The sequence below is a fragment of the Scophthalmus maximus genome, chromosome 9 (assembly GCF_022379125.1).
Source record: "Scophthalmus maximus strain ysfricsl-2021 chromosome 9, ASM2237912v1, whole genome shotgun sequence".
Taxonomy (NCBI): Eukaryota; Metazoa; Chordata; class Actinopteri; order Pleuronectiformes; family Scophthalmidae; genus Scophthalmus; species Scophthalmus maximus.
Genome location: NC_061523.1, coordinates 1,814,998 through 1,837,022, shown reverse-complemented (window position 1 = coordinate 1,837,022; position 22,025 = coordinate 1,814,998). Strand labels below are relative to the sequence as shown.

General features: G+C 40.9%; 1 protein-coding gene and 1 pseudogene across 2 annotated transcripts in view; both read right to left on the bottom strand.

Moving 5' to 3' along the window:
• gfra3 (GDNF family receptor alpha 3) overlaps positions 1-9,681 on the bottom strand; it is a 67,638-nt gene extending 57,957 nt beyond the window's left edge. For both annotated transcript variants that reach the window (XR_007031475.1, XM_035650294.2), the window contains exon 1: positions 9,225-9,681. Coding sequence is in view for 1 of the 2 variants with exons in the window: in XM_035650294.2 (XP_035506187.1) it covers positions 9,225-9,264 (40 nt within the window). In the remaining variant the exon portion in view is untranslated. The remainder of the gene's footprint in view (positions 1-9,224) is intronic.
• Positions 9,682-18,134: 8,453 nt separating this feature from the next.
• Positions 18,135-21,166, bottom strand: LOC124850533 (annotated as a pseudogene).
• Between the last annotated feature and the right edge of the window lie 859 nt (positions 21,167-22,025).

Sequence of the window (22,025 nt, the reverse complement as noted above, 5' to 3'; positions counted from 1 at the left end):
ACGAGGGGGGAAATCTGTTAAACAATCAGTCCTCACGTTTGACTCAGATGATGAGCTCTAAAAGTCTATAAAGTTCTAACTGTCAGAGAAAATGATTCTGATGCTTCAACAGCCTGACAGGAGATAGTCTGAGTCTGTGACTGATATACATGATACACTAATGTGATATTAGCATATTTCATGCTTCACTTAAGTAAGAGAGAAGTCGTCAATGATGTCGACTCTCCTATATACATATATTCATATGTTTTTATTTGCTAGAATGCGCATCTTTCACTGTAATAAAGAAGTGACAGTCCTAATATGGTCCATTTTTAAATAAAAATCCCAGCCATGGATGGCTATGATTTTCTGAGTTAGAAATCCAGGGAACAAACAATATCAACCTTTAATTTAACATAATCTCCAACCATAATGCGGTACTTTATACCGTCAAGAAAGTTTTTGGTTGGAGACTGCTCCTACAATTTACGACGAGGGTTTGTCTAATGTATAAGAAAAGCTGAGCAGAGCTGAATGAGTCGCTCTTACCTGCGATGCTTGGACTCCCGGGGCCACCAAGTCCTATGTCACCCTCAGAGCCCACTACATTGCAGAAGATTGGTCATTGGTCATTGTCCTCACATGTCCTCCAGACACGAGTCATGCAAGAGGCTCACGAGTCATGCAGACCTACCCTAACCTATCTCAGAAAAAGACACTGCTTTATTCAGACAATGCAACTAATATGGCTGCAGTGTGAACTTAGTAGGAACAGCTAAATAGCACTTTATTTAAAAAGTATATATATACATTTGTTTATCTTTTAGAACTAGGTTGATTTAAAGACCAACATGTGTGCTGTGTGGAGATTTCAGGAATGCAATTCATTTTTTGAGTAAAAAGAAATAAATCGCAATACAAATCAAGTGTCAGGATACAATCAAATCGGGACAAAAGCATATCGTCCCAGCCTTAATACCAAAGTCATGCAGCTTTCATTGATTTCAAAAGAAGGGTCCATTCATGGCTGTACGCTGACGTTTCAGAGCCAATAAAAGGAGTCTGTGACATTTTAACAGAATAAAAACCTCATCATATTGGTAAAATTAGCTCTGCAGCAACAGGGTAAGTCACCCACTTTAATTTTAAAAAATGTGGGTAGCAAGACTACATGGAGCAGTTTGAAGAAAATCAAAGATATGAGCTGAGCTTTTGGTTCCCCTCTCTGCCACCTAACAGTTCCAAAAATTAAATTAACCAGAATGATCTGTCATTGAGTCACCTACAAAGTTTGAACCACAATTCACGCAGATTTTGAATCATTAAGTCTTGACATTCTAATTTCCCTACTTCCATGTTATGGAAATCTGAGGTAATAGAGAAGCTGTAATTAGTGTAATTATGATGAAAGAGCAAAATAATGGATAACGTCTGAATAGTTGCAAAGGTCTCAGACAGTGATGAATGCCACCAAGTTTTCTTTAAATCTTGTAGAATAACACCTGCCATGCTTTTTTATTTGTTCATTTGTTCATATTTATTTTTTTAAGCAAAAAGGCATTAGCTGAGTCCTGCAGTAAGGGCGTAACCAAGGGATATATATATAATAGGAGTGTCAAGATGAGTCATCCCTAATTACATTTCTCACATTTTATATTCATATATCAAAATTTGCATTATTCACAGATAGTTTAGAGGATAGTGGCTGACTGTCCACTTAATTTTGTATTCGTCAGTAGCTTACTGACCAATGTTTACTGACGTTAAACACATACACAGCAAAATGGACAAATCTTACAATGCCACATCGAGAGGCCTGTTATCACACACACACTTTTTGTAACGGAGTCCGTTATTTATCATGTGAACACCTGAGAGTAACCTTTGATTTCATAGTCAATTGGATAACAAATCCATATTTGTCTGATTCATCACATTCTTTGGGGAGGGGGGGCAGTGTGATATAGCCAGAAGGTAGTCCTGACAGCAAGTTGTTCAGCCATTAACAGCTATAAGCTCTACTGCTTTTATACATGGTCGAACAATTTATCATCAAAAAATTTATCATTAAAATTTCAATACATTGTCAGATTTCATTTTGTATTTTGTCATACTTGCCATTTCAGAGATATTGATCATTCTGTCGAGATCTTTCCTACCTTCTTTCAAATAGCTTTTATTTTTATGTGTGAAAACGTGTGGGGTGGCTTTACCAGGCCAGAGACATTCAAAAAAAATCTTTGACTTAATAATACTGTCAGTACCTCTACAGTCAGACAAGAAGAAGTGATGATCGAAACACATTTGATCTAGTGTGTTTCCACACATATTTTGCGTTTACAGAACGTACAGAACTAAATGTCGGGCAGAGGTCCTCCTGCCAACGGGGAGGATGGACTGTCGGAAAGACTAACTGGGGCTTGTGGGTTCAGCAACATATCTGAAGCCAGTCTCTGACACATCTGCCATCATGATAGCAGATGGGCCTGGGGTCAGGCCACGGCTGACCAGGGATCAGTCCGGGCTCTGACCACAGAGAGCAGCAGTACCTTCAGGGACCACTGAGGCATGTCTGACACTGAGTTTGGGTAAGGATACACCATTACGCTCACACACACAGCACTCAATCTAATTCTTCTTCACACATTTGACACACACACACACACACACACACACACACACACACAAACCCACAGCCAAGGAATCATAAGCCAACACACCATCTGCCGCCTCTGTGTTTGAGTTCCAAATCCCAGTTATCAACAAAACACACAGAAGACCTCCAAACTTCCCCTTGGATACACCATTCCCTTTGAGAAGGGCTGTATCTCTCTCTCTCTCACACACACACACACACACCTCTGCACCCAGATCAGATGGAATCAGGTGGATGGAGGCCACATAAGTTGCTAATTTTTCACAGAATGAGACGGAGGAAGGAAGATTTCCTCACTGCTTTCACCAACTTCATTCTACTCATACACTTCAATTCTCTTCATCTCTCTCTCCCTCACTCTCTCACTCGCTCTCCCTCTGACCTGGGAGGATTGCCTCTTCTATTCACAATTTTTAACACTTATCATCAAAACAGGTTTATGATGCTCATATCTCTGGCCTCATTGCTCTTCATAGACATCATTGTCTGTCAGTGGATGTCAATATAGATAAGAAACTCTCTCTCTCTCTCTCTGTGCCCACGGGAAAGACTCCTGTTGTTCACTGCACACCCCTGCAGTGCTGTGGATCATCAGTAATGGGTGTGTTACCATGGTAAGACAGCCTACAGTTTGAAACACCTGGCACCTGTATATGTGTGTGTGTGTGTGTGTGTGTGTGTGTGTGTGTGTGTGTGTGTGTGTGTGTGTGTGTGTGTGTGTGTGTGTTTGTGTGTGTGGTCCAGGTATTTCGCCACAACATGAGGGGTTTGGTGGGCTAGGGTTTGGCAAGTACTATGGATAAGGTTTATGCATCCAGGAAATTAATGGAGCCATGGATACACGAGTGTGTGTGTGTGTGTGTGTGTGTTGTGACAACATGACTGAAGAACTGGCAGACAGAGCTGCAGATTTATTTCAGTCGTCTAAGCGGAGAAAGGCAGCCTTGTCTGCCTTGCTAATAGCTTGTCAACAATGTAAACTGAAGCTTTCAGTGTCACAACTCTTGTGAAAAAAAACACACGCTGTAAGTTGTATAATGTTCATGGAACGACTTACTTGCCTGTTATTAAGATTTTACATTGACTATGTTGAGCATGTTCCAAGTTTGGACATGTCAGATTCAAATGCGTCATTGATGGGATGCCTGTGCTTCAAGCTAGAAGATTTAAGTGAACAGGTCAAGGTCACAAATATCGCTATACCAAGATAAACTAATACCTCCTGGTTGATCTATGTCTGTCTGGGGAAACTAGTCAAACCGTGTATGGTATAATCTAAATTTGTGTTGGTTCATGGTGTGATTTATAAACTCAAGTGTTGCTCTGTTCATGGTCGAAGCTCCTTGCACCATGCAGAGAACCATAGAACCAGCGCTGCAATAAACAATGTCTGAACCGCGAACCATCTGATCAACGTGTCTGAATTCAATCTTCCTCCTTATGGCGAAACCAGTCTATCATCTCAAGAATCAACTCTGACCATCATTGCCGCAGAGCTAAGTTAGCTGAACGTACGTTTGAATTAAGTACACAATATTATTTTATTGTTTTCTATTTCCCCTGGGTTGACTGCTTTGGAGAGGCAGGTGGTCCGGGGGAGGGGAGGGAGGTTGTACAATAGGACAGTTGCTAGTTCTCTAGCCATGACTATTAACTGCTCGCATCCACTGTCTCCAAATAGAGTGCGTTGAGCAAACGCTGGTATATTGTCATTGACATTTGGGATCTGCATTTAACATAACGAGTTGTCAACCTGTCTCTTCTCTGATCTTTCTTTCAGACCATGTTGGGTAGTAGTCCTGGGAAGTGATTTCCCCCGGGCAGAAAACTTTCCGGTCCAATCACAACCGATTATCTGATAATGGGCGAGGTTTATACCACGACGCAGACGGAAGCAACTTTTGTAAACAACCAAGGCTGCCGCTGATGAACCAGCATTCGAAGAGTACACGATATCTTCAAATGGCTCCCACAAAAATGGCAACAATGGTTCACAGACATTGTGGAATCGTCATCACAGACATCTCACGACTTTTCGATGACTAAAATAGCTTCCAAAATTACCACTGCTGCAAAAGTCATTTAATTTCACATATATGTCTCTGTAAGTGTATATTACATCAAATACAACTGTTTAAACAAAAACGGGTGGTCATCTTTCTCTAAAAACACTCTTTGTAGTGCTGCGTAATGACATCAGAGCTGGCAGCGACACAACGTTAAAGAGGCGGGGGCCTCAGCAGCCCATTGGTCAATATGAATGATTGACACGTCTATTGAACTGTCGGAGACAGGAGAATCAACGGACAGCCTCCAATCCCTCTCAACACCATTCTCAAAGCGATGAGTAGCCTTTGTGCTAGCTTGCAGAATTCAAAGGTAAGACATCATTTAAGTATGTGGCTGTTTGGTACGTACTTTTTTTGGGCGCTCTGCCCCTTTAACTCATTACTTTTTCACCCCTAAGTGACACAATTATGTCTTTTGAAAAAATGTAGTGCCTCAAGAGTGACAGAGCTAAGCTAATGAGCTTTATTTTTCCCTCTTTAAATATGTTTCATTGATTGAAGGATGTGCAATGGTGAACAAAATACCAGGGGGAGGAAACAGAACTGTGCTGTGCATAGCAAGTAGAGGGAAATTTGGGAGATCTGTTGTTACTGATTTGCGCTATCACTTTTTCATTTTCTGAGTTCAACACTGAATAGTTTCTATTAGAGCCTATATCAGTTGCCCGAGAATATCTGCCGATATGAGACTTTCACAGACATATCTGTATGTGTTTTCTTTTTATTAATAGTTATTTATGAAATAGTTAATGGTTACACTAAAATATCAAGCCTCAATTACATTTCTTTGTCATAAAGGTTTGATAACGTCATTTTAGGAATAACTGACGGATATGGGCTCTAGTTTTTAAGGATACCAAATCCGGGCTGAAATGTTTGCAAGACGCTAACAAGACATTTCCATCTAATGTAATAATGCAGCCATAGAATTGGGAATTAAATCTTGAGTAGTTTTCGACAACATTAAATAATCATGAATAAATAATTAACAATCAAATTTAAGGTTGTGTATTTTTTATTTGTTTAACATTCAAAATACTTGACAAATCTGCCTCATCGGGACTGGTGAGTTTGGTTTAATCACAGTCACTTTTATTTGTCAATGGGAATAAGGGACATAAGGGAGCCCCATACACTTCACCATAATCCCTGTCAGTAAGAGCTGATTGAGAAAACAGGTTTTCCCTTTAGGTGGAAAGTACATGCTAATATGATCCAAAAGACAAGGTAAATATTCTCTGTGGCCAGCTTCTCTCTCAAAATATTGGTATCAGTATAGGTCTTCAAAATCCCACTAGTGGCGTCTGCACAAAATGAACCCCGTCACACACCCTCTAACCCCTGGAAATACACACAAACACACCTGCCTGTGCACCGATAAGACGTCAACCACCACCGCTCCAAATGTGTTTGCACACACCGGCGTCGGTTGACTGCACTTTCTCATTGAACGACTCGAACAATTTATTCTGACGCGCCACTGAATACGAGGGGGAATTTAGATTGAGACTGGGAAAAAAAAATCACACACCACCTGAAAGCCTTCAGGGAGATAGAGAGAAGGGGGAGGCTGGGTGAAACTGAAGCAGAGAGACAGAGAGATATATGAGCCTGTCAGTCAACATTACAATGTCACTACAAGCTGGACAATCATTAACATAGCTAATGAACACAGTGGGGTCATGCTGCAGCAAAGAACAAGCTCACTTAAAGCCACTGTAGGGGAATGTTATTATTCCTTTCACAGCACTGACATAATCTGCTAATTCTCAGACAGTAGCGCTTGTACACCAGGGGATAATCCTGCAGCTACCAGGGAGGGATGTAGAGTTCAGGTCAAATTTAAAAAGTAGAAATTATGATTTGATAATGCATATCCAACATATGTATGTTTAATGGGAAAATAATCACACAAAATGTTTTCAAATTGGTGCAATGATCTTATGCTGTAGTATATTATATAGTCTTCCACCGACTACTATCAACTTGCCACTACAAGCACTGGATAAATGGTTGAAGTGAAGTGGTACAAATACAAGGGCAAACTAAACTCTGACTACTGAAAAGAAGATGGGGAAAAAAATAGATTCAAACATCAACCATTCTAGAATCTGCGTATTTGGTGTGTAATCGTACACAACCAAAAGTCAACCACGGCCATTGTTGTCGAATACTGATACAAATAACTCTATGAAGCCATCTGCTCTAATGATGAGCCCGTCTGACAGCTGGGGGGGTTTATCTGACAAAGAAGTGCTGGGATATAATCCACATACCTCCAGTGTTGACTGCTACAACACGAAAATAAATACATTAAACCCATTTGCAACAAATAAAGTGTCCAGAAAATATTATAGCTTTTAATTTATAGTCCACATCTGAGAGTAAGAACGGACGTTTGGTTCACAACTGGAACTGAAACAGATTCCATGAGTCATGTCAGGTGACTTCCCTGTGCGCTGCGTCAGATTTTCCTGACATTCGCATGAAGTCTGACCTCAGCCATGAGAAGCACCTGACAGTAAAAGCCACACATGGCCGTGTTCTATTGAAGTATTGTTAGCAAAGGGCATCTCATATTCTCTACTGACAAATGGATAAGGAGAGAGGAGGATACAACTTTAAATGGAGCATGAAATGTCTACTTTGCGCTTAAATATTTTTGTATGCCCACAAATCTGTGTGATTAAAGCACTCCAATACTTTATTCATTAACAAAAGTATATTTCTATCTAATCTTCAGGCCTAGGAAGGCTTCACACAACCCTCTTTATTGCAGGTGGCACGTTGTTTCCTCTACATGTATTGACTCCTATGACTTTTGGTAACACATATTGAGGGGGTTGTTTCCATACTGCTCAGTCATGATCACTCCCAACATCACTCTTTGTTTCTTTGTCTAGATTTGGTAAAAGCTGCGTCTGAACACTCACCTATACTACTTTTATTTAACACGGCATCCCCTCTTCTGCTGTGCCCTCACATTTGGGTGAAATGTAACACTACAAAATGTTTGTTACAGTGCACAACCCACTGTGGTGCTATAAACAGCCCTTTAGAGAAGCTCTTTTTCTTTCCGCTTTCTTTTCATTTTCAAGCTTTTAGTGCTCAGACTCCGGAACGCATCCCCTTTATACAAACCACACAAAGAGGGAAAAGAGTCAACTTAACATCCTTGGTACAATGTCAGGTTCATATCCAACAATAAGTTCAGTATTAATGCAATAAAAAAGCCCAATGAGTGATAATACAAATACAAAACGTCTGCACTATAAATTCGGATTAAAAACCAAATCATTATTTGATTCATTTGAAATTTTCAACCATTCATGAGGAGTGTTTCTCTGATCCATGCATTTATTTATAGAATTAGGATAAAGTTTCCAATCTTGAAGAATCCTCTTTAGTTAAAACCATGTCAGTACTATTTGTGTAAAATTGAAAAAGAAATGTAAGCATCCGCACAACATCTTTAAACAGTCACAACTCTATCAGAGTGAATAGCCGTCATAGGAAAACAAAACAATTATAAATGGTCTACTGTAAACCAAAAATAAGAACGCTTCAACAGAATATTAACTGTAAAGTGAGGAAAAGAAATGCTCCTTAAGGTTGTCAATTTACCTTAACCAAGAGAACGGCATCGCTGACAGTGAAGTGATCAGTAAAGGTGTATTTTATATATATGCGCACAAGTGGGGAACAAACACCTAAATGTAATCCTTTAATATAACTCAAATATATAAATTCACTGGTCCACAAAATCAATTCATTTCGAGCCTGAATCTTTTCCTTTGTTCGCAGGACGAGCTGCGGAAACACAAAGTCATCTGTCACCTTTAGACTGAGGGTGCGAGGATACTGAGGCCTCGGTCTGCAGATGATCACATTCTCTTGTTTGAGCTTTTGTTCATTTTTTTTTCCCTTGAAGTTATTTATCCACTGTTCATCCTAATCTACATGGCACTTTCCAGGAGATTTAAGGTTAATAGTTAATACACTCTGCCTATGTACTTCTTTTATATATATATATATATCATGACAACTATGCTTTGCAATTTTTATAACTTGAAATGTTTCTAGATTTGTACACTTTATGCCAATTCAAAACTAAAGCCGATTTAAAGACAAAGACATATTGTATAGATTTGTTGTTATTCGATAATCATTGGATGCCTTTTTCTATATACGTATATCATATATAAAGTTTGACCTGGGGCTTGACGCTGGCAGGGCGTATCCTGGTGACGTTTTATACGATAGGAACAGCCATACGATATAGGTTTTTTACTCTTCTGAAAAGTTGGGAGAAAACAAAAACCTTTTTACAGCGTCCGAAACATACAGGCTACAGTATACAAGTGAGGAGGAGAATCTCTCTTTTGGGGCAAAATGGGAGAAATCCCTTCCTCGTGTAACTTGCGAATTTAAGACCCGTGCGTTTTGGTGACACTGTCTCGCAACAGATGACACATATCTCTGTTGTTGGATCGCAGTTATGAAAGTGCTGAACGTACCTGAGAAGAAAAGAAGTAGCACAGTCCCGAGCAGAATCATGTTCGCCGGGGGACGGACCTGGTGCGTCCTCGGCTGGTCCAGCGGCACCGCTGTGCGCCCCGCTGTGCGCCCCGCAGACAGACACCCGGCCTGGCACTACATGCACCGCGCGCACAGACGTCCGTCCGTCCGCCCGTCCGCCCGTCCGCCTTTTGTTCTCTGCCCGCGACGGATTAAGTCCCTCAAGTTTCAAATCCCCAGATGGAAGGAAAAGAAAAAGCCTCGGCCAAATGTGTCGGAGTATAATATTTTGTTGTTGTTGTTGTGCCGAGACCCCAGCTTCACGCCGCGCTCTTTGGAGCGATCAGCTACTGGATGCAGGAAGCGTCAAGCGTTCCCGGGCTGCTGCTCTGCCCGCGGACAGTCATCACGACGCGGCTCCGCTGGTGAACAAGTCCCGCACATCCCGTGCTCATGATGCTGACAGGCAGGGGAGGCAGGGGTTATTAACTGGTGATATCCCTCCTCCTCCTCCTCTTCACATCATCATCATCATCACCTTGGGGACATTGTACCAAGGGATGAAAATAAGTCCTTTATTGAGGTCATTATAACTGGGAAGTCATGATGATATGTTTTCTATTCATTCATCAGTCTAGAATATAGAGCTGAGATGTCAAAACAGTGAAGTAGTATATGTTTTTTTTACAAATGGCATCGCAAAATGTTGGTCTACAGGGCAAAAAAGAATGATCACAATTAAGAACTAAAAGTTGAATATTTGTATTCTTCTAAACTACAATATCAGGACGTCTGTGACAAGATAAGTTGAGCGCAGTACAGTTCTACAATTGCTATTATTGAAATGATTTTTTCCAGACAGAAAGATCATGTAGCCGACAGAACATTGGTTGTATGGAGCTTCCAAACTGAAAGTAGACTGCTTTTGTTTCCTTTAGTCCTTTAGTAACTTGTATTGCTTGCTTTGTCTGACTCTCATGGCTCTCATCAGTCTTGTTTGGCGTCACAAGAGCCGAAAAGCTCCTCACTACATACTGAACATGCAATTTTTGACTTCACAACATTCACTGAAAAACAGAACTTCTATAATGAGCCAGAGTGAAATCTGAAACTTCCATGTTCTCAAGTCCATAAGTATGAAAACTTAAAAAAAAAATCATAATGATATTATGAGATCATTTTTGTCTTTTATATAATATTGTTTATTGAATATGTATGTTTTGTGTGGTCTTTAGAGCTGAGTTGAGGGGACGCAGCTAGCTCAGTTTTCATCTTTAGGAACAGGATAACGCTATAGAAGTCCCGAAAAGTGCAACTTCAGCAGTTGCAGCTTTAAGAGATGAGTCATCTTCTTATAATACATTTCTGTTTTATTCTGCCACACAACCTTCATTTGAAGTTTGTTTCAAGATAAACGCTATACTAAGAAAAATTAAAATCACTTTCTGTCAAGTTTCACTTTATCTCTGTCTATGGCGTGCTCTAAATGCATTCTTTTTTTACATTAAGCATCTATTGCTACTGCTCTGTGTATAGTATTTACATACCTTTGGTCTTTTTTTAATTAATGCTATTTTTTTGTTAAATTTTGTACATACTAAAAAAAATTTGGAAATTTCTTATATATTCTTCTGTCCACTTTGCTGCTGTAATGCCCAAATTTCCCCATTGGGGGACGAATAAAGGTATATCTTATCTTATCTTATCTTATCTTATCTTATCTTAAGTTTTTAACCATTTATATATGAGACATTATATATATTCTTATTTACAATAGAAAATAGATAAAAATTGCCTTAGGTGACAAGATTAAACACTATTAAAGGAAGCAAATTTGGGAGGATTGCGCAATATTAGATTGATGGGCTAATTTCCCATACTGTGCCGTTTGAGTTATTTTGCTTCTGTAAAGCAGTGGATTACAAAATGTGATCATTAAGAGGAGATTGAAGAATTGTAACAGGATGACACTCACTTGAAAAAAAAATCTACATTAATCATATTAAAAACAATCAATGTCTCTTGTGAAGTTTATTTGTTTTAGAAAGGGCTTTGATCTGTTCCAGCCACAATCTTGCCCAATGTCGCCAGGGCTTGGCCCCATATACATGTGTAGGGAATAGAAATTTAAAATCAACCATTAGTGTTCATGTGCGAGAACTAAAAATGTGTTGCTCAACAATAGATAATAATAACAATGAACAGGTTTCATCACAGGTTGTCAGAAATGTTCTCTGAGAAAAGATTCTGGTTGGGGTATACCGTCGAATTGTCAAATTTGCTTAGGAAGTTTCCTAAATCTTGAAGTCACCCGGAAGTATTTGATCAGCAGCCAAGATAAGAGCTGTTCGTGTTCTCTTAATGCATAGGAAAGGAGCTTTAAGGCTTCCTTTCCAATCTCCTTTAGTATAGGGTACACTGGACTTTCCGATGCAAAAGGAAAGGAGCAATGGGCGCCCCGCCCCCGGCCCCTGTTCAGATGCAGGGACAGAGGAACAGGTGAAACACACTGCAGCAGGAGGTAAAACAACAGACAGGCAGATCCTTTACAAAAAATTTAAAAAGGAGATAAATTAACAGTACAGAGAGTCACAGAGAGGGGAAGATTATGACTTTTAATGAATAGGTAAACAAGATATATCACATTAATAAGTCTGTTTTATAAGTATATTTTTCTTTTTTTTACTCACTTACTTACTGTCTATATGCTAACCTACATTAGCTGCATTAATATTGTCTATGAAATTGGAAAAGTTGCCAAGGCATAGACACAATCTTATCGTGGAGGTGGATATTCAAAGCTGAAGCAAAACAAACCCTACAACGAAAAGTCATCAAACAAAAGCTATGCAGACACAGGATGCAACCCACTCCAACCTCCTCGGTTAGATCTCTGTGCGGTTTGGAAAAAAAACAACTCACCAGTCCAGGCAGCAATTATCGAAAAGTGTTCGGCAAAAACATTTAGTTGCATATAATGAATTGGTTAAAAATCAGGGTTGGTATAATCACACAACAGTTATGTCTTTGGCGTAAATACAACCCTGTCTATTAACAGCAAGGTATTACTGTCCATTAATTGATATTTGGGAAGTAATATACAGAAAATGTGATGCAAAAAAATAACAAACAAACAAAAAAAACGTTGTTGTGTGCCATCTAAATAATACCAACAATCCTGAACAAATTCCAAAAGAAGAAATGTTTGTATAAAAAAACATTAAGCTTATTTACATATTCAAAATTTAGATCATCCTCTAACATAGATATTTTTAGTAAAATGATCATATATAGTAAAAGGTTGTCGTTTGAACCTTACCCTAAAACCCTTTTAAACTTACCTTTAGAACTTTAACACATACCAAAAAATAGAATATAAGACAATTCATCTTAGAACAGTCTTTAAGTTAGGCTACCTGCTTTTATGTATATGAGTTTGAGTGAATGTTAATGATATGTGCTGGTTTCAGGGCTGGATGTGTTGATGGTGTGTGGATTTAGTGCAGATCATATGTGGAGCTGTGTGCAGCTGTGGTGTGGGCCGTTAGGTGCACTGCTGGACTGGATAATTGTATAAATGGAAGAGAGAGGAGCTGGAGGAGACTTTTTTATGGGTGGCCAACCATAAATAGCGGTAACATGTACAACACTTACACAATTACACACGCTCACAGACAACCCCCCATCGTGTGTGCTTAAGTTTCATCACATGCAATTCCTATAATTGACGGTGGAAGCAGGCGAGATTGCCCCCTCTGTTTTTTTATGGGTGTGCTTCTACAAAATGCTAATGTAGGGGTGTCACGCATTGGCATCAGTGACAACATAAAAAACAAGATGTCAGAATTAAAATTTCAGTCGTGCTTGTTTCGAAGACCACAGACCAACGTGGAGGGCATGGAGACAATGATCAGCAACATACTTTTGTTCATGTATTAACAGATACTTCATCCTGACTTACGAATTATATTACGAATTATATAGTGATATCAGGGAGTCCATTTTAATAATGATATGCACACGCACGCACACACACACACCGAAAAGTGTTACCACCTTGTCCCATCAAGCAAATTACATGCGCCTCTGTTCATCCCCAGAGGTCATTCAACCTCATGGCCTGTTGGGCAACAAGCTGTTCAGCTAATCAGTGGAGAGCCTCAACTCTCCAGGGAACGGCATATGGTGAACAGCAGTGTGACATCACAACAAATAACAACCACCGTGACATCATAATAAAGGTTTTGCAGAGGCATCATAAATCGCTTTGTGACCACATGTGGCTCCACCACGGAGGTCTGCCACTAAACTGGATGCAAATCTTTACATTTACCACTAGGCTACAAGACTCTATGGTGGTGATGGTGTAGGTTAAGTGATGTACAGGTCATGCGATGATGTCATGTTACAAAAAATAGTAGCTAACTGCTCAATGTAATATAATTCTATCACTACAGTATTGCATGTAACATCATTTGTGATATATAGTTATAGTATAGTTGTTCTTTATGTTGGGTGGTCCACCACTCCAGATTTAAATATCTCAACAAGTACTAGATAGATTGCACTTGGAATTCTGTACAGACATCCATGTTTCCAGATAATGAAGGCTTTTGGACTTGGTGATACCCTGACTTTTTCTGTAACACCAACAACAGGTCAAAGATTTCTCATACCCTGTGTATTATCTCAATATCTACTAAAAATACTGGCACAATATTGATATCGATCTTGTACTCAGCACCTGATTTTGTGCTGCCATAATTAGTGTCTTTGTGCTGCCTTTCTCACCAGCCTTTTCCAGCCACTTTTAAATTTGCGATATCAGCTGCTTCTTCTATCTGTACATGCCAGAGGCTTGTACTTCCATGATGGTTCCTCCTCCTCTGCCTCCTCCTCATCATCGGGTTTCTGCTGTCTGAGGTTTTCACTTAGCAGGTCATTACTTGGGGCCATATTCCTTATGTACTCCTGGAATTTTCATCCTGGATAGTGGCATGTCAAATTAATTAGATGTCAATTAGTAATATTAGATGTATCAATTAGAACCATATTTAATCTGTCTCTTTTTGTTTTCATGACAATAATTATCTGGCTGCCTACCGTGTTGATGCTTTTGCGTCATTCCAAGTCAGCACAACCAGAGCTCAGCGGGTTGATCTTTTGATTTGAATAATTCGATTTATGATTTCGATAATTTTAAAGAACTGGAGTTAGTCCCCGGGAGCTTTACTCTGGCTGCCCACTGCAGAAGATTACCTTTTCTTTGTCAACATATTGTGGTTGTTTGGTTTGGTTCCTTGGCTACTAAGGAGAGGCGCAATCGAACAAGAGACGATCTTTCAATAAATTCTTCTTACTCTTGAACAATCTATGCCCTTTCTCCTACTGATAATCTGTCTGAGCGGGTTCAGGCCTATGCAGAACAGCAGTGGGGACAGAGCTTCTCCTTGGTATATGCCGCTCTTGATGGTAACTTGTGCAATTGGCCTTGAGTCGGCCTCTAGAGTCATTTTCACAGTCCTACTGAATTCTTGATGAAGGCTCTTAGTGCTCTGTTGATGTTTAGTTTCAAGCATTCCAGTATCCATGTCTCTGCATTGACCTGTAGGCTTTCTTGTGGTCAATCCAGGCACAGATTGGTCTGTCAGATCTAACAGTCTTGAGTAACTGCTCTGTTGACTAGTAGCTGGTGCTTTGGGCGTTAGTATAAAGGAAGGCAAGCTGACTCTGATCTTTCAACCAATCAAAGAGTCAGATGATAAATCGATCCCTTTTAATGGCATTCACAACAGTGGTTCCTTAATATGGACTAATCTTATAAATAGTAAAGATGGCCCCGTTTGGAGACTATAAAAGCCTTGAGTAAAGTAAATTAAAATGATGGAGTCATAATCACAAAGGTCCCCTGTAAGAAGTTTGTATTATCCCATAATTCTGACTAACATTAGTGAGAAATGAATTTGAATGTGTATGCTTACACAGCTGTAGCTTCACTTAAGCTCCATTTAACATTGATTACCTGCTTCATAGGCAAACGCATATTAAACTTAAAAAAATTGACTGGCCGTTTCTGGTGAACCATTACATCAGTTACATGCAAAATGATTGACAATCAACATTCCAAATACAATTTGAATGGGGGGAGTGCAATTCATTTTGTTGGAGACCTATGGCAGCTTTTGGCGAGGGAATCCCTGGATTGTTTTAGGAGAAAATAAATCTGGCTAGGAAAATCTCACAAAGTGAACATTTTCATTCTCATATCCGTCTGGAACATCAGCTGGGTCACTGAAAGACAAATTATGTAACTAGTGCACTAATATTCTGTTATATCATGTGTCTCATCTATAAAACATTCCACCCTCTCAAAACTTCTAAACAAATGTAAATACCCAAAAGACATCTCCCTCCTCCACTGTGGCATTGCTACATGGCTTCTTGTTTTTTTGCTACTTGTCAAGCCTTCTGTTTGATGATACTGATCAAATACATGATGTTTCTGATGCAGAATCAGTTCATTAACATCAAATACATTGTTTTGTTTTTCTTTATTTCAAATTCAAATTATACAAGTTTTGAGTAAATGACAGGCTATGGAAAACAAGAGTGAAGTTTACTCTCACAAAAGAACTTTGGCACAGGTCGAGTCAATAGGCCTCATGCAAGGACATGTATTCTAATCCAAAATTTCTCCTACATCTGTTCGTACCGAGATTTCGTACGAACAGGCCATGTCGTATTCATCAAACGCTTCTATCTTCAGAAAAGTGAGTAAATTACGTGCATAAACAGGATGAATGTCACCTGTGCGTACTTGAGTGAGCGTGCCTGCGGATCACAAATTAGCATAATCAACACCCCAAAAATAAAATATAAGTTCATTCAGGAAAACAGTGTCAAAGGCTCAGGCTCAGAGATTAAAGTTCTGTTTCCACATATCCATAAATGAAAGTCTATATTACAACATGCATGCCATCTGCCAAAGATGTGCGCTCCCCTGGACATTGCGCAACACTATTAACATACAATTATATTATAACGCGAATTGCTGAATTAAACAGAATAATGTAACCATATTGAAGTGAAAAATGTATTATATATATATATATATTTTTTTTTTTTAAAAATTTAGTTTAATTTAAATTAATTTCTTCGAGTGATGAAAAAACAACTAATGCGTGGGAAAACTTGGTTTGATTAACAGTAGAACAATATACGTGACTCCTACGACAGGTCTCAACCACTCGTCAATTCTGCGCGTATTTATAAGAAATCGTAAAATACAGGAAAAAAATGGTGAGTGCGGGAAGTTCTCCTAAATCACTCGTACTACGATTTAAGAACAAATTTATGCAGGTGAACGGGTCTTGCATGAGGCCCGATGATCCTAAGCATTTAACCAAACGTTGGTTTAAGCACATTTTATCACAGATATGTTGCCCCATAGTGGGGAAAATCTCTGCAGTTCAACTTCAAATTTGAATGTATCAGTTTGTTGGGACCAAGTGTTGTTGGATCAGGAAAAATTCAGTGAAAAGTGTTTTAAAAACTTAGACTTGGAGGATTTAATACTAAGATTATTGACCAGCCGCGGGTCATCAGGGGAGTCAGCGCCTCCTCAGAAATTTGAGGGGGGATAAAAAAAGTTTAATGTTATGACACTTACATACCATTTAGTTTGAGATTCTGTGTGTATTTATTGAATAAATATAGTGCAATTACCTTCAGGTGTTGTCTCGACTCCTGTCATGGCTGCATGGCAATCAAACCAGCCACCAAGGGGAGGCTGAAACGGATTTGCCTCCCTTTGCAAAACAGTTAAAGCAACAATCCGTATTTAGTTCATTGCTGTTGTCAGGAAGAATTCTTTATCTCTAACATGAGCTGCATTTTCAGCAAAAGTACCATGAACTATTAGATCCTGGAACTACTCTTCCAGGAACTAACAGGATCCTGTGGCCTATTGTTGTCTGCATTTCCACCGCGGCCGGAAGTCCCTCCTGAAGCTTATGAAAATCAAACCGGTGACGTATGGAAAAGCAGTTTCGTTTTGCGTCACCGTTTCAATGTCGTCCTTGGCGGAAATTTTTGGTGTAACTTTTTTATGTACTACCACTATTACTTTTTAAAGTAGGATAATAACTCCCTAAATGTTGATGCAGAAAACTGCAGTGACAATATAATGATCGGGAGATGTTGAAGGAAGTTGTGTGTTCACTGGAAAGAGGCATATTAACAGCGGTAGAAGCGGAACGTAGTCATGGCTACTGGAGGAGCGGAAGAACTGGACAAGCCACCCGCATCATTTAAGTCTCGTATTAAGGAGCATTGTGGCCTTTCTGTAAAATACACAGATGATGGTGGTGATCCGCATGGTGGAAAATCAATGACTGTAAATACTCCTGTTGGGAATGGAGCGGTGCGTGTGTGCAAGATAGGGAGAGAGATTGAGAGAGTGAGAGAGCCTCGAGCATGTGTGATTTGAGCATGACTCCACCCAGCGAGGGAAGGAGGGTTGATAGCAAAAGTTAATGTGCGGTGCCGGTTGCACGCTCTTGATATGATAAGTAATTGTAAAAAAGTAGCCTGTGTTCTTTGCTTCACTGTTGGGGAAAGTCAGTGTTTGTCCTGCAGCGAGACGGTGAACATCTCTCCCTCTTGACTAATTCAGACCTCATTTTGCACTTTAATTATTTTTTTTGCATATTTAATTTTAAGATTTTATTTAAACACCGGACATGAAGGTTGTTGTCATTGAAGACCAAGGGCAAAAGTACTCTGTTTTATGTGTTCTGGAAACCAACGTTTATATACGTCACTCAAAAGCCGCATATCGATCTGAACCGTAAGTTTTGTGATCCTTTGCTCCCCTAGCTAAAATGCTCAGCAGAGCCTGCACCTCGTCATTAGTCCATCAATCGAAACTTCTCTTCTGCTTGTCCATGATAAAGCGCTGTGAAAAGACAAAACATTGGTGAGGTTGCAGCTGCACACCGGCTTTTAAAGATGGCGGGTAAAATAAAATGCGGCAAGTAATCGACCAATCGGGAGCGGTGTAGTGTGGGAGAACTTGGCTAGGTGGAAGACCACCCGGGCTGCTGCATTCTGGATAAGCTGCAGAGGTCGGATGGCACATGCCGGCAGATCAGCTAGAAGGGAATTGCAGTAGTCCAGGCGTGAGATGACAAGAGCCTACACCAATACCTGTGTCGCCTTCTCTGTGAGGAACGGACGTATCCTACTGATGTTGTGGAGGATTAAACTACAGGAGCGGGTCGTCACTGCAATGTTGGCAGGGAGGGACAGCTGGTCGTCCAGTGTCACACCCAGGTTCCTCGTGGTTCGAGTAGGGGTCACCACTGAGTTCTCAATGGTGATGGAGTGGTCTTTGGTGGGAGACCTCCAAGTAACCCTGTATGTGCGGCCCTTGAGGTAGGATCACTGTCAAAATCGCCTGAGAGGTCAAGCAGGAGGACAACAGAGGAGAGAGAGGCTGCTCGAGATGTGTGTAGTTCCTCTGTGACAGCTGGGAGGGCAGTCTCTGTTGAGTGCCCTGCCTTGAATCCTGACTTGTGGGGATCAAGAAGGTTGTTCTGGTGGAGATATGCGGAAAATTGAGTTAAGACAGCACGTTGAAGAGTTTTTGAAAGAAATGGAAGAAGAGAGACCGGTCTGTAGTTTCTCACATCAGATGGGTCAAGTGTAGGTTTCTTTTAAAGAGGATTCACTCTTGCTGCTTTAAGAGTGTTGGGGAAGTAAGCCGTTGTCAGAGAGGTATTGATGAGATGTAGAGGAAGGGAAGGAGGTCAGGAGCAACAGACTGAAGAAGGTGAGAGGGTCAAGGGGGCATGTGCTGGGGAGGTGGGAAGTGACCAAAGATAGAACCTCACTGGGAGGCAGTGTTGAAAAAGCGACTACAGAAGGAGATGAGGAGGGTGAGGGAGAGGAAGTGTCAGTAGGTGGGCCGGGAAATGAGGAGCGAATCTATCTTTTTTGCAAAGTAGTTACAAAGTCGCTCGTAGTGAGAAGGAGTCAGCTGAGGGGAGAGCTGATAGGACAGATGAGCCGAGAAAGGAGGGAGACAGGGAGCGAAGGTTGCGGCGGACAGGTATGGTATGAGTGGAAGAGGGAGGGTTAGGAGTTAGGGAGAGGGGAAGAGAGTAGGATATGAATAAGTGGTCAGAGACATGGAGAGGAGTGACAGAGAGCTCGGAGGTAGAGCAGTATCTGGGGAATATAAGATCGAGTTGGTTACTAGCTTTGTGAGTGGGGGGGAGGGAGAGAGTGGGAGAGCGAAGGAGGATAGAAAGACTAACAGCTGAGATGTTTACTTCTCTGTCTGGTTGTTGAAGTCCCCGAGTACTAGTGGGGGACCATCTTCCGGAATGTTAGACAGGAGGACGTCCAATTCCTCCAAGAAATCCCCAAGAGGGCCTGGTGGGCGGTAGAGTACAATGATGTTTAATTTCACTGGGTGAGTTACAGAAACAGCATGAAGTTCAAAGGATGAAGGAGTAAATTGCGGAAGGGGGTAAAGAGACAATTACCATTCAGGAGAAAGTAGCAGACCAGTGCCTCCCCCTCTGCCAGCAGGTCGAGGTATGTGGCTGAATGAGCAGGCTGAGGAGAGGGCCGCAGGGGAGGAGGTGTTTTCGGGAGTTATCCAGGTCTCTGTGAGTGCAAGAAAGTCCAGGGACAGCGAGGATGCGCAGCCAGAGATGAACTCTGCCTTGAGGGTTGCAAGGCAGAGTCTGTGTGGACCGGGAGGGGAAGATAAGATTGGAAAGATTAACTTGATGTAGAGAACGGGTATGTGGTGTAAAGTATCTACGAGAAGAGTAGTGTACAGGAATGGAAAATACACACATGATAAGTGGAGGAAAAGTCAAAATCAAAAGATACTCGCTCCGATTCGTCCTCCCACGAAGGACTCTGCATGATGAGTCTTTGACTGCCGCTGAAGCTGCTGCTTCAAACGAACACTGGCATTTCTACACAAGTGCTGATTGCTAAAGTGGCTACAGGGGTGCAAACCACGCCCCCACAATTAGTTAGGTATTCGAATCACCTGGTGAGAGAGAGCAATTGAAAGTACTTCTGCTGAGAGCTGAACTGCAACAGTTTCCACCTTAGTCAGTGGAGATAGATTTCTAAGATGGATTTAAAGCCCCAATAAACTTTACTAATAGGCCAAATTGTTAAATCTATTAACAGGCAGAGCACTGTTTAGCAGGGAAATGACAGTTTTGGAAACTAGATAAACTCAATCACAGCATAACACGGCTTAGAATCCTTCAGCAAAGACAGTTGAATAAAACAAGGCTATCTAGATAACTAGAAAATAAATGAGTCTAACTCAGGGATACTGATACTGATCACAGTAAAACAGTTTAGAATCAGTCAGTAGAGACAGTGTAGTAAATTTTAAATCTAGGAGATAAGTAAATCTAGCTCAACAACACTGATCACAACAGAACTTAGCTCAGAGACAGTCTACAAGGTCAACCTGAAAACCAGAAACAACATATAGAGAACAGTTAAGCAGACAATGCCAATATCAGAAAAGTAAATATACTCAGTTAATCTAGCAGGCTTTTAGTAGAATCCCAGAAGTCCAAATGCACACCTGTCAACAACACCATTCGCTGACTATGAGGAAGCAAACCCACTGAGGATCAGAATCACTCAGCTGGAAGCAAACAGTGGTGGAACAAGCAGGATATCATCTTAAAGTGAGAAGTAGCCTTTGTGCTAGCTTATGGAAGCGGATTTATGGATCAAAACACAACTTGTCGTGACAAAATTGTAGGTAAGACAAAATGTGTGTGCGAGCGTTGCTTTTAAACAAGGGAGCCATTTTCCATAGGTCAAATGAAGATTAAGCCAAATTAATTTTGACTTACAAAAACTCTCCCGAGCACTTGCAGGCATGTTGCATAGTCTGTCAGTCAGTGAAATTACCCCAGGCCGCTGCTGTATTTGACTGGACTTGTCCAGGGTGTACCCCACCTCTCAACCAATTTCAGATGGGATTGGCTCCACATGTAAACCAGCATTTTTTTACCAGCAAAACGAAGGCTTCAAGCGGCTCATTCAGGTGCTCGAACCACACTACGTTATGGTGCAACGTAAATATCTGACTGAAACTGTTATCCCCATGATGTATACATGTGTGAAAGACGACATTCAAACGAAAATGCAGAGAGTCGGCATAACGTGTGACACCTGGACATACCTGTCAACGCAGTCGTACTTGACAGTGACTTCTCACTACATCGACAACGAGTGGTGCCTCATGTCTCATGTGCTACAGACCACCGAGGTTTTCACAAGCCCCACTGCTATTAATATAGCTGATAAGTTGACGGGGGCCATACAGGAATGGGGAATGACCAGCAAAGACCCAGAAGTCGTGACGGACAACGCTGCAAATATGGTTTGTGCGGTTGAGATATTGCAGCTAATGCACGTTGGCGCACACACTGAACTTAGCCTCACAAGCAGGTCTAAAAATCCCAGCCGTGTCACGTCTTCTTGCTAGAGTGAGGCGTATAGCAACGTTCTTTCACCGGAGTAGGACGGCAAACCACATACTAAAAGAAAAACAGAGGCTGCTTCAACTGCCAGCGCACAAGCTAACAGTAGACGTTGTGACTAGGTGGAACAGTGCACTGGACATGCTGGAGCGCTTTTTAGAGCAACAGCCAGCTATCTCTGCCACTCTCCTTTCACAAGACGTGCGCAGGAATGAAAAAGATCTGTGCACCTTCACAGAGGAGGACGTAACGATTGCATAA